This window comes from Geotrypetes seraphini, chromosome 2, assembly GCF_902459505.1.
Source record: "Geotrypetes seraphini chromosome 2, aGeoSer1.1, whole genome shotgun sequence".
Lineage (NCBI taxonomy): Eukaryota > Metazoa > Chordata > Amphibia > Gymnophiona > Dermophiidae > Geotrypetes > Geotrypetes seraphini.
Genome location: NC_047085.1, coordinates 358,468,857 through 358,482,503, shown reverse-complemented (window position 1 = coordinate 358,482,503; position 13,647 = coordinate 358,468,857). Strand labels below are relative to the sequence as shown.

Below are 13,647 nucleotides of genomic sequence, written 5' to 3'. Positions count from 1 at the left end.
GTTGATCGCTGTAATAGTCTTCCACTTCAGGTTATTGAGGCCAGCAGCGTGCCAGATTTTAAGGCCAAATGGGACAGACATGTGGGATCTATCCGCAAAGATAGATAGAGAGGGACATTGGAGTGGGCAGACTTGAAGGGCCGTGGCCCTTATCTGCCGTCTATTTCTATGTTTCTATGTTTCTAAAGGGGGGAATAAAGGGACCGCCAGAATTTAAAAAAGATACCGGGAGGCTGTCTTTCTGCCTGCCTGGACCACCAGAATAAAAAAAATATACCTGGGGGGGGGGGAGCTGTCTGTCTGCCTGTCACTAGGCCTGCCCTGTGCCCCATACCCTGTCCCAGCCTACCACTAGACCACCAGAGGGGGGACAGGATACAGGGCTGGCCTAGTGGCATGCAGGCAGGGTACACCATTTGCTTTAGAAATTTTTTTTCTTGGTTTTTCCTCCTCTATACTGGGTGCATCTTATGGTCAGGTGTGTCTTATGGAGTGAAAAATATGGTAAGTGCCAAACTACAAGCAGGCACTTTGGTAGCATTCCAGGGACAGAGTCTAATCTGATTCTTACAAGGGACCTTCAAAAAGTTTCTGCACTTTTATTTTTTTAAATACTATATTCAATATCTCAAACTGAAATTACAGTGCCCTTCTTCCAGATGAGACGTGAACTAGTTCCATTATAGCTTCTGTTGTTCCATCCTGTAATATTTTAAATACCAAACATGCTAGTTTTAACTTAATTCATTCTTGTATTGGTAACCTATGTATCGCATGTTCAAATCATGATTTTTTAAAAATTAATCTTATTGCTGTATTTTGCAGAAATTGTAACTTTTTCAACAACCTGCCTGAAATTCCAGAATAAAGAGAGTTGACATAATCCCACTATGACAACACCAGAGCCTGTACTAAAACTGTGAAATGAGAATCATAAAAATTATTTATTTATTAAAAACTTTATATACAGCATACAACTATGCGGTTTCCATGCCATATACATAAAATCTTGTTTCCCTCTGATTATCACATATAACATAGACATGTCTAAACAACATCATTAATCGTCCCTGTTATAATAGGGATAGAGCACAAATTCAATCAATTCAGAAATACAAGCAAGCTTTAAATCACACACTGATGTCAGAAAAATTCTAAAAGGCGATTATCAAGTGAAATATACCTTCGCATAAAAAGGCATTGACAAATAATTGAGTTTTCAGCATTTTCTTAAAATTCATCCTCACCATACAAAACCACAGGATACCAGTTGTTTCATCCTAAAGAAACATTTCTTTTTTTTTTTTTTTTTTTAGTTCAATATTTTTTATTGAGTTTTTTGAAAAAATATAAGAAACAGTTCAAGTACAAGATATCAAAAAATAAAACAAAACATTTAGTATAACAAATATTCAGTTACAGTGTGTAATGTAGAATTGAATCATTTTAAAAGATCCAAAGTACTAGGACTGTTCATGAAAAAATAATAAAAGAAAAGATAAGAGGAAAGAGAAATTGAAGGAAGAAAGAAAAAGAATAAAATGAGGAAAAAGATGAAGGTAAAGAAAAAGAAGAGGAAGAAGAAGAAGAAGGAGACAGGAGTGTCTATGAAATAGATTGAACATATGAGTCCAGGAATTTCCAGGGTGATTTACATTGTATCAAACTTTTGGAAAGTCGAATTATATTTTTCTTTTCATAAGCATATGATTCAAATTTATGATACATGCTCAAAGAATTCCACCAAAAGGTGTAGTTTAGTAATGAAGAGGACTTCCAATTTTTCAAGATGTGCATAAGGGCAGTCACAAACATTGCATCAATGAGTTTAGGAGGACAGTTTGACTGTGTAAAACAAGGATGTTGAGATCGGAGAATTATAATGTCAAAGGAAATTTCTTCTGAACAATTGGTAATAGACTTTATGGTGTCCCAAATGCACGTCCAAAAGGAACGAACTTGAGCACAGTGGAAAAGCATGTGATCAAGAGTCCCAGCTTCTTTCATACAATTCCAACATATAGAGTCTTGTTTTAGGTTAGCTTTCCACATCCGAAAGGGTGTCCATACCGCATTCCACATAATGAAGAACATTGATTGTGAGACTCTGGATGATAAAAGAGGTCGGTTTGTCGAGGACCAAAAGAGTTCCCAGTCAACATCAGAAAGTGAGGTTGTCAGCATAGATTCCCAATGTTTCATGGAATGAGAGGAAAATGTAAAAGAGTGATCTCTTAGAATATTATAAAAGAAAGATATCGCTTTACCTTTTGATATAGCCAATGTGGACCAGTGATACAAAGTGTGAATGGATGTCATATAATCAAAGCGTATAGACATAGAAGATAATATCTCAGTAAGAGAAAGCCACTGTGAGTAAGCAGAAGGAGACAACGAGTAAGTAGAGCAAATTGTGACAAAGGGAACAAACGAAGTGAGAGTGGTTATCTGATGGAGAAACCACAAACCAGCCCGCTGCCACCTTTTCCATGAAAGAGATTTACTATTGATTTGGATTTTGGGGTTATTCCAAATGGACAAGAGTGGACTGTCTTTAATTGAAATCTCTGCGATTGCATCTAGTATATGAAGGGCATGCTGCGTTGCACTCAATAAAGAATATTTTCTCAAAAGTTTGGGCACTGGCACCGTCAACAAGCATGAAACATGTAGTGGTGCACATAAAAAACGTTCCAGATCAAACCAGGTTGGTGAGTCTTGGGTATTAGGGTTAGTAATCCAATAGGCTCCATATTTGGCCAATGATGCGATATAATAAAAATGAAAATCTGGTACATTCAAACCCCCATTAATTTTAGAGGCTTTCAGCTTGTCGAGAGCAATACGAGGTTTTTTGTTATTCCACACAAAGTCAGATATTTTCTTATTCAACCAGTGAAAAAATTTCTTCTTGCATAAGGAGGGAAGCATTGAGAGGGTATAGTTTATCTGAGGAGTAAGGGTCATTTTGATGGAAGCTATTCTGCCCCACCATGAAAGGAAGAGTGGAGACCAACGAGACAGGGTGTTCAGAACTAAGCTTTTAATTTTAGATATGTTCAGATCTTGAGTTTGAGTCAGATCTTTATGTATTAACACTCCCAAGTATTTTACAGCTCTGTGTGACCACGTGAAGGGAAAATGGGCGAGATCTGAGGGGTAAATGAGATCATTAAGAGGGAAAATTTCTGATTTTTCCCAGTTAACTGAGTATCCAGAAAGCTTGGAGTAATGAGAGACAATATTAACGAGAGAGGGAAGGGAAGCAACAGGATCTCGGATAAAGAGAAGGACATCATCAGCGTATGCTGCTAATTTGATATGACAATAAGTGGTTTCAATTCCTGTTATTGTTGGGCATTGTCGGATAGCAGAGAGGAGAGGTTCCAACGCTAAGTTAAATAGCAGCGGCGACAGAGGGCAGCCCTGGCGAGTACCTCTATGTAGGGAGAATTTGTTGGAGAGAGAGTTATTAATTAAAATGCGAGCTATGGGTTGACGATATAAAGTTTTAATCCAATCTGTATAGAATGGGCCAAAGTTGTACCACTTTAAAATTTGGAATAGAAAAGGCCATTCAACACGGTCAAAGGCCTTTTCGGCATCTATGGCCAAGCCGATTACGGGATCTGGGAGTGTTTTAGCATGGGCATTAATATGATGAAAGAGGCGTATATTGTCTCCTATAAACCTTTGTTTAATAAACCCCGTTTGATCTTTGTGAATAAGAGAGGGGATCACTTTGTTGAGTCTCAATGCAAGAAGTTTTGCCATGATCTTGTAATCTAAATTAAGAAGAGAAATGGGGCGAAAGTTTTTAACCAAGGTAGGGTCTCTGTCAGGTTTGGGAATGACTACTATAGTGGCCTCAGTGAAGTTGAATTGTTTGTCTGGATCAGAATGGAGGAATTCATAGTAAGAAAGAAGATGAGGAGCCTGAAGATTACGAAACTGCTTAAAAAATTCATTGGTAAACCCGTCAGGACCTGGGGCTTTGCCGGTAGGCATAGATGATATTGCGGCTTCTATCTCAGATACAGTAATGGGAGAGTCCAGTTTCAATTTCACAGAGTCCGATAAGGTCGGATGAACCAAAGAAGCAAGAAAAGAGTCTATCCCTGATTCTGAAGCAGAAAAATCGGATTTATATAAAGTAGTATAGAAGTTTTCAAACTGAGAAGAGATCAGAGACCGGGTTTTAACCATCTGCCCCAATGGGTTTTGAATGGCTGTGATATGTAGACGTTTGGATTTGGTTTTAAGATATCTAGCCAAAGGGCGTCCCATAAGGTTGTCTCCCATATAATGTCCAGAGGTTGAGATAAAAATATCTCGTCTAGCAGTACTGGAAACTAAAGTGTTAAATTCGTTTCTTATACAACTGATTCACTTGCATTTCAATTGCAGTCCTATCTTTATGCTGCAACCCGTAGCTGGTTAAATTCTGGTTATAGTACTTAACTGGTTATGCATTAGCCAGCTCTGGAAACCTAGAAATTCAATGTTAGTGCTCGGACATGGCCCAGCATTGAATTTCTGGGCTAAAGCACAATAAAAGTCACTAATGTAATGTCAGTCAGCAGAATTTTATTTATTTATTCAAGTACTCAAGCAATTTTCTCTGTCTGTCCTGGTAGGCTCACAATCTATCTAATGTACCTGGGACAATGGGGGAATTAAATGGTTTGCCCAGGGTCACAAGGAGCAGTGTGGGTTTGAACTCGGAACCTCAGGGTGCTGAGATTGTAGCTTTAACTACTGCGCTACACTCTCCCCAAAATGCTGATCATTGCCGGCTGATATTAAGCCCATTATTACTAAAATCTGTCTAAACCTATTCTTTTGTTCTGCATGTTAAAGTCTTCACAGCCCTACAGCAGTAACCTGGAGTGCCACAGTTTGGAAAGGCTCCAATTATATTTATCAATGGATGTATTCTGATGGAAGAACTAATCACACCTTCATTGGAATGCCAAAGGTAACACCTTTTTTATGGGACCTGATAGAAGTATGACTTGTTGGGATGTGCACAAGCCAAAGATGTTTGGTTCATTTGGCTTCCATTCACTCTCCATTTTAGGAGGTGTTGTGGGTTCATTATGCACATTTATTTTAACAGCTGTTTTGTAACATTCATTTTAACTTTTCTAACACAAGCAAATCAGTTGTACAAATGTTCCAAACTTCATTGTGTGGATATATCTAATAATTGCCCTTGAAGTCCCCCCTCCCGGAATAACTATTAGCTGAATTTAAGTTTGTGCTTATCATGGGGATGGAAAATCATCTAATCCGCTTGTGCACACTGTGTAAAATCACGGTTAGCACTGCTGTGCACCTCGGTGTGTCTTAACTTTTAGGCTCATCCATTTATGCTAAGTTTTTCTTGGCCTAAATGCCTGCGCACACAACTGCGCATAAATCAAAAACTACTTGTGCATAACAAAAAAAAAATGCCCAATATCCACCCCCTAATCACACCCACTTTTAACTACATTCACTTGACCTAATGCATAACACTTTGGGCTAGATTCACTAACCTTCCCGAATTGGAACAATTCGTTTCTGATTCGGGCAGGTCTGACTGATTCACAAATCAGTCATATTCAAATGGGGGCGATCGGAGCAACGCCCCCATTTGCGAGCAGGGATCACAAATGTGCAATCCCCGCTTATGTGCAGATCCTGACAGCAGTGACAGGAGAAGCAGCCTCCTGTCACTGCTGTCAGGGCTCTGCCCAGATCTCTTCTGCCTGCTCACCCTGATGCTGGCTCCCCCGACTCTCCTTCTCTCTGCCGCCCTTCCCCGCAGTGCAAGCCTGTGGTTTTAAAGCAGGGCTGCACTGCGGGGAATGGCGGTCCTCCTACCACAGGCCTCCCTCCTGCCACAGGCCCCATTGGCTCAACCACCGTACCCCCGACCAGCCCCAGGGGATGCACGATCGGCCCACCCCAGCCCAGGCCCTGCCCACCTGCCCCGTGTATCTTACAAATATTGGGAGTAGGAGGGGTGACCGGTCTTCTGCCCAAGGTGCCTCAGCCAGTCAGGACCTTAGGCCCATCCCCATGCATCAGATGATGTGCTGGGGCATGGCCTAAGGTCGCTATTGTGTAGCGGCCGGCAGCAGCAGGAGCAGGAGGACTTTGCACTTCCTCCTGCTCCTGAAGAGGAGCAAGGCCTAAGGAGCAGGAGGGACCGGGCACCCCTCTTGCTCCCAACATTCGTAAGGTACGCAGGGCAGGTGGGCAGGGCCCAGCCTGAGGTGGGCCGGTTGTGCATCCCATGGGGCTGGTCAGGGGTGCAGCGGTTGAGCAGGTGGGCCCTGTGGCAGGAGGGAGCACCCCTCCTGCTCCCAACTTGTATGTACGGGGGGGGGGGATGTGTCAGGACAGGAAGGGGTGTCAGCCGGTGGGTGGGCTATTCTCTCGGGCTCCCCTGACTCTCCTGCTGTTTTTCCGCCGTTCCCCGCAGTGCAGCCCCACTTTAAAACCACTGGCTTGCACTGCGGGGAAGGACGGCAGAGAGCAGGAGAGTCGGGGGAGGCAGAGAGAGTCAGGGCAAGCAGGCAGGAGAGATGTGGGCAGAGCAGGGCGGTGATGCAGTGATTTGGGGAGAGATCCGGGGAAGAACATCGGGGCGGCAGGCAGGAGAGATTCGGGGCAGCAGAAAGCAGGGCTGGCAGAGAGCAGGGCTTTAAATGGAGCTGGAGAGAGGGAAAGCCGTTTTCGACTGGTCCCCAGCAGTCGCTTTTGGAGTTGATCAGCCAGCCCAGTTGGATTGGAAATTTTCTTTAGTGAATTGTATCCCTGTCCACTTTGAATGCTTTTCTCCTCATTTGCATGCATGGATTCGAAGCGGATCGCAGGAGAGATTAGTGAATAGTGCAGGAGAGAAATCTGGTTGCAAAGGGGTCGCAAACCGATCGGTACGCCTACCAAAATTGTGCACACACTTTCAATTAACCAATTAACATCAATTATGAGGTGTTAATTGGCAATTATTGGGATTGATTAGTCCTATTATTTAATTATGTGCATATACCAGCTAAGCATGCACCTAACTTGTGGCGCCATATAGAGAATTTGGGCCTAAATGTTTATTCTGGTTTTACTCATGCAAGTGTCAACAAAGGCTTATACCACAAATGTCCACCAGAATAACAGTTATACTCTCTTTTAAAATAAAGAACAAATGTCTTATGTACCTTAAATATTCTAAATGTTATGCTGTTCCTCTGGATTGTCACTTATCTTTCTTCTATTTCAGCTAACACTGGAAATCAAGAGGCCCACCATTCTAATGCTGTTTTTGAAAGTTGAGAACCACTTCAGTCACCTTTGTGCCAGTATGACAACTATTGTAGAATATCCTATCCTAAATGTATCCATGAATCCATCCCTCACTGCTCTTCATCAAGCCACTAGCATTGAGGTGGTTGTGGAGCCGGCACAAGAATACCTCATCATATTGAATTTCGGAGATGAACATAGAGTCAATGCTTCCTCTCGGGAACTGGCTGCCACAACCAGCTGCTTGTACAGCTTTCTCGGTTGCTCAGTGTTCACAGTTCAGCACACCTATTCAGCTGTGGCAAACTATAGTGTGTCAGCAGTGATTTCTAATGCAGTAAGCAGGTGGACACAGATGGCAGAAGCAGTTGTGGAAGAGTCAGTTAGCGGCATCCATGTGACAATGATCACACCTCCTATCATTGCACTGGGAGATTACATCAATGCGACTGTGTCCGTGCATTCTGGCACAGAAGTGTCATTCCTGTGGGAAATTTCTTGTTCCTCTACAAGCTACTCTCTCTCTGGCAGGTAAGCAGAGTTGTCCATGAATAATGAATTCACTCTGTCCTCTAGAAAAGAGGTGTGCATTGGGACATGATCTGATCTCCATCCCTACCCCACCATCAGTCAATTATTTCAAGTTTATCCTAGTCTTCTAACCCGCATAATGGACACGTCCTTCTAAGCAGTGTACAATCTGGTCATGAAATAGAGGAATGTGATCACATAAATTGGCAGGGAGGGAAGAACTACAATTGTGATAGGTCATAGGGAAAGGATAAGTACAAAAAAGAATCCCTGATCTTCATATGCTCATCCCTAAAGGATGGGGCAGAGCAGGAAAAGACTGTTATGGGCATGATGGCCCACTGGTCTGACCCAGCAGTGGCAGTTCTTATGTTCTTATGTTCATCAATGAATAAGAAGGTTTTAAAGTCTGATTTTGCATCCCCCCTCATATTGCTACTTTCCCATCACATCCCCAGAGTTTTCTTCCCCATCCCCAAACCAATCCTGCATTTAAAAGATCTTGCAAATTCAAAGAAAGCCTAAAATGCATCCTATAACCTGTTAACATTTAATACAAAACAATAGGCGTTCTTTAAGTATGCAAGAAAACCATATTCTTATTATTAACATTTCTTTATTAGCTATCAAAGTTCATAATGTTCTCACAGTCCATAATTTCAAACTAAACCATTTACAGTGTCAGAACTAAGTTCTATTCTTCATTCTTCCATTGTTCATGCTTCAACTGAAAAAGAATGTTCTGATGATATGCTGGTGCCAGGAGTTCCAAAAAGAAGTGTGCATTTGGGATATAATCTGATCCCCCATCTCTTGCTCATTTCCAGTCATTTTTTTCCATCCTCACTACATTGCTATGATCTTCTCACCACCCTTGTGGATTTCCCATGGGCCCCGTTCCCGTATATACCTCTACTCTATAACTCATTAAACACAGTCAGAAATGTGTTCATGAAATAGCATGGAGTATCCATCATCATAGGCACTTACAGTAAGTGATGCCATGCTGGGTCAGACAGTGGATGCTCCAGGTCACTAGGAAATATCCAGCAGATCCCTAAAGAAAAGTCCATCCTGCAGTGTCCATTTCCAGAAATAAGAGATGGAGAGGGGAGAGCTCCAAGACTATCTGACCAATAAATTGTTAGTGAATCTTTCATTTTGAAATTTGTCCAGACAATATTAATCTTCCCTACCCAATGGAAGTTGGAAAGATATACAAAAGTGGTCAAGAACATCTGTCTGTCTGGGGGCAAAATAACTCTCTCAAAATTTTGCAGAATGGGATAAAATCTGTCATGTGGGAAAACCTAGTGAAAAGATATATTGAGTTTGAGAATGGGACAAATCAGACTGAGGGTTGTACTGAAACAAGACCCTACCTCCCCCCCCCCCCCCCCCAAATGTCTCAATGCATTTCTATGAGAGAAGGAGTTTCATCTTTGGTAGTACAGAAACTTGCCAACAGTGAAACATTGCAGTTAGGGAATTTCAACTTTCATACTGCCTCTCCCACTTTTTTACTTTCCCAATCCCTCAAACTGCCCCACCCTACTCCACTTCATTTTGGGCTCCTTTTATCAAACTGCAGGAGAAGATTTTACTGTGGGCCGGTGAGGTAAATGCTCAGAAGCTCATAGGAATTGAATAAGCATCGGAGCATTTACCTCACTGGCCCACAGTAGAACCCTCTATCTCAGTTTGATAAAAGAAGCCAACTATTCATCCAATTCATACATAAAAAGGTTATTTAAATGTGTTATTGTTTTTATACATGGCATTCTTCCATAATATTTGCTACTTTCACAAATATTAAACATTAACTGGATAGAGATTTAAATGAAGACATTCAAAATATAGCTGTAAAAGGGGAAGTATTACTAATAGGTGATTTTAATATGCTAGATGTTGATTAGGGTATCCCTATTAGGGTCTCTTAGAAGTAGGGAGATCCTGGAGAGCTGTTCCAGCAGTTGATAATGGAGCCCAAGTGGGATGGGGCCATACTGGACACAGATCCCAATATAAATGGTGTCTAAAACATAAGCCCCAAGGAAAGAGGCACATAGCACCTGTCAATCTTGAGTTAGGTACCATTTATAGAATTGTGCATAGTGGCACCTACATTGGTGCCAGTAGGTGTCAAAACCTTAGATGACCCCTATTTCTGCCAGGGCTTTCTTGGCCTAAATACCGACGTCCATTTAGGCACTTGCTCACAAAACAAGCCCAAGATTTGCCCATGATCCATGATCCCTAACCATGTCCACTGACTAGGTACCTACCTGAAAGTCATAACTTCCTACCGAATTAGGTGCCTACCATCCAGTTTTAATTTTTGCCAATTATGAACACGTTATTGCTCGTTATCAGTGCCAATTAAGCTTTTTAAATAAGTTAGTCACCTAGATTGGCTTGGTGTGCCGTTATAGGTGCCTAACTTTAGGCATTTTTTATTGAATATAGGCCTTAGTGAGTAATCATCTGGCATTCAGTTCCACTTGCCTTTTGTTGTTGGCAGTTTCTTGTGTTTGTGGAACTTAGTGGTCTCCCCCTTTTTATCTTTGGTTTCTTAAAAAAGATTTGGACAAGTTCCTGCTACTGAGACAGCCATGGAGGAAACCACTGCTTGCCCTGGGATTGGTAGCATGAAATGTTACTACTATTTGGGTTCTGTCAGATACTTGTGACATAGATTGGACACTGTGGAAATAAGATCCTGGGCTAGATAGACCATTGGTCTGACCCATAATGGTTCTTCTTATGTTCTAATATGCTGAATAACTTAGACCAGGGGTGGGCAACGAGGGCCACAAGCCAATCGGGTTTTTAGGATTTCCCCAATGAATATGCATGAGATCCATTTGCATATAATGGAGGCAGTGCATTCAAATAGATCTCATGCATATTCATTGGGGAAATCCTGAATACCTGGCTGGATTGCGGCCCTCGTTGACTTAGACTCATTGGATTAGAACCTTTCTCTGGCTATGTAGCATCTTACTCACTGATATCTTTATCCCTAACCTACAGTTATAAAAATACCATCACCTTATTAATTTTATTATTAAAAAAAAGCATTTCAGATAATCTTGTTTAACTTTTTTTTTTTTCCTTTTTCTGCAGTTCCATAGCTTTCAAGACCCAGATATCAGGCATGCATCATATCTCTGTGTCAGTCTTCAGTCCTCTCTACAGCGATCCTGTCATCCGACATATTCCCAATCATGTCAAAGTGTGCGCCCCTATTACCGACGTCAAAATTTATTTTCCATTTGGGATCAACTATGTTGCCCTGGAGCTACAGATTGATGGATCCTATTCCACTCAACTCCTGGAGTTCAGAGTACAAGTCTCGGAAGCAGCAGATATTTTGGTTGATTTGGGGGATGGAGAGCCAGTTATGAATGCCACACACAGCAGCCCAGTGTATGGAGCTGGAGCATCAGTGTACCATCTGTACAAGTCAGGTACATACTACGCACAGTACTGAGCTTGAAAGGTTTAGCAATTTGCTTTGTTTTCTTTTTAGGTAAAGGGATTTCTTTCAGAGCTCCTATCCACATTTGACAACAATATCACAACCAGTCAAAGGCTCTTCGTGTGTGCATACATGCACAAGAATCCTGTTTAGGGGATCATTTTACCTTCCGTTGCTTCCTTTTTGTGCTACATCTTTGTAACATTGTAGCCGTTGCTCATTTACTAAGGATTCTTTCCCCCATTCTGGAAGTCATTTAAAAAAAGGTGTATTATATGTGATTTATAAAATGACCATTGTATAGAATATTATTTCTTTTTATACTTTAATAAAATAAGTTCCGTATAAAACTATTTGAGGCTTGTGCAGATGGGATCAGATGGTTTACAGGGATGGAACGGGGATGGGACTGAGCTCATGGAGATGGGACAGGGTTTGAGCTGGCGGGGATGGGGGCCGAGTTCGCGGAGACAGGGTGGGGACAAATTTTTTCCCCTGTGTCATTCTCTAGTTACAAGCCAATGAGACAGGGAGAATGAGTGTGTTATCTACTGAAATAAAGAATGGAGGAAGGGGGGAGGCAGTTTTAGGAGAAAAGATAAGGAGTTCAGTCTTGGCCATGTTTAATTTTAGATGGCGGAGAGACATCCTGGTTGCTGAGGGAGGCTGAGACTCGGGTCTGGATTCCCATAGAAATTTTGGGTATAGAGAGGTAGATTTACGAGTCATCAGCATAGAGATGGTACTGGAAGCCATGGGAGGAGATTAATGTACCAAGGGAGGAAGTGTAGATGGAGAAATAAGAGATCCCAAGACTGATAGTGGAATGGCAGCGGAGGAGGATCCTCCGGAGCATATGCTAAAAGTGCGACACTTGGTGGACACCTGGAATACAATTCCAGAGGAAGTTATAGGGCAGAGTACAGTACTGGGGTTTAAGAAAGGTTTGGACAAATTCCTGCTGGAAAAGGGGATAGAGGGGTATAGATAGAAATTTACTGCACAGGTCCTGAACCTGTTGGGCCGCCGCGTAAGCGGACTGCTGGGCGCGATGGACCTCGGGTCTGACCCAGCGGAGGCATTTCTTATGTTCTTATGTTCTTATGCGACGGGAAAGATAGGAAGAGAACCATGTGATAACAGTCTTGGAATCCAAGCAAGGACAGGAGCAGGTTATTGGAGACTTTAGCAAGGGTGGTTTCTGTAGAACAGAGAAGTGAAATTCAGATTGAAGGGGGGGGGGGGGTTGAGAATAGCTTGAAAGAAAATCAAGACAATAATGTTGGACTACACGTTCAAGTAGCTTGGATAGGAAGGGGAGGAGGGAGACAGGATGATAATTGGAGGGGCAGGTAAGGCCCAGCGATGTTTTTTTGAGGAGCAGTGTAACTACAGCATGTTTTTAAGGCATCAGATACAATCGCAGTAGTAGAGAGTGATAGGTTAAGGATATGGCAGATAGTAGGGATGACAAAAGGAGAGATGGTGATCAGTAAATGGGTAGGAATGGGATCAGAGGAACAAATAGTGTATTTGGAGGAGGAGAGAAGATGTGCATATTCCTTTTCCATTATTTCTGAGAAGGAATAAAATGCAGCAGGGATCAGTGGGGTGGACAGGAGGAGGGAGAGGTGATGGCAATTCGGTCAAGAACTCAAGGTTAATCCATGGTCTGGGGGGAAAGCAAAGGAGGAGTCAGAAGTGAGGGCAATTTGAGTAGTGTTTAGCTTGGTAAAGAGACGTTGAAGATTGTATCCAAAGAATCAAGTTAAGCAGGTGTAGTAGTCTTGTTTTGGGATTGGGAGGAGGTCAACAGGAATTTGAAGTGAACAAAGTCAGCCTGAGCGTGGGATTTCAGCCAATGATGTTCTGCAGTTTGTGCACAGGAAGTAGTGGATCTTAGAGGTCAGCCAGTGCTGGGATTTGCTTGCCTTACAGAATGTGACATAGGCAGAGCAAGGGTGTCAAGAACAGATGAGAGAATAGTTTATAAGAAGAGACTGCTTCATTGACAGATTTACATAACATAGTGCTGAAGAGGAGGGGTGAAACCATGGTAGAGAGAGTGCATGGGTCAATAGCCTAAAGATTCCTAGACACATATACCAGATAGAAAATTATCGAGGTAAGAACCTAACCTTCCCTTATTATACTATTGGCAAATTTGCTAGCTTTCCTAATTTATGTTAACATTTCTTTATCTGTCTGTTCATTCTAGCCTGGAGGGTAGTAGTATAGCTCTACTGGAATACCCTCTCCCTTCACACATGGAATTTCTAATCTTAAGGGCCCCCCAAAAATGGCCCAAAAATGGGGATCCCGGTTTATATTTGGGTCAATGCTCC

The 13,647-nt window shown here is 42.1% G+C and overlaps 1 protein-coding gene across 4 annotated transcripts in view; it reads left to right on the top strand.

The window, feature by feature from the left end:
• The window catches only part of PKD1L1 (polycystin 1 like 1, transient receptor potential channel interacting), a 331,908-nt gene that overhangs the window by 64,700 nt on the left and 253,561 nt on the right, over positions 1 to 13,647 (top strand). For all 4 annotated transcript variants that reach the window (XR_004538070.1, XM_033930462.1, XM_033930461.1 and 1 more), the window contains exons 12-14: positions 4,861 to 4,978; positions 7,268 to 7,821; positions 10,948 to 11,291. Coding sequence is in view for 3 of the 4 variants with exons in the window: in XM_033930462.1 (XP_033786353.1) it covers positions 4,861 to 4,978; positions 7,268 to 7,821; positions 10,948 to 11,291 (1,016 nt within the window). In the remaining variant the exon portion in view is untranslated. The remainder of the gene's footprint in view (positions 1 to 4,860; positions 4,979 to 7,267; positions 7,822 to 10,947; positions 11,292 to 13,647) is intronic.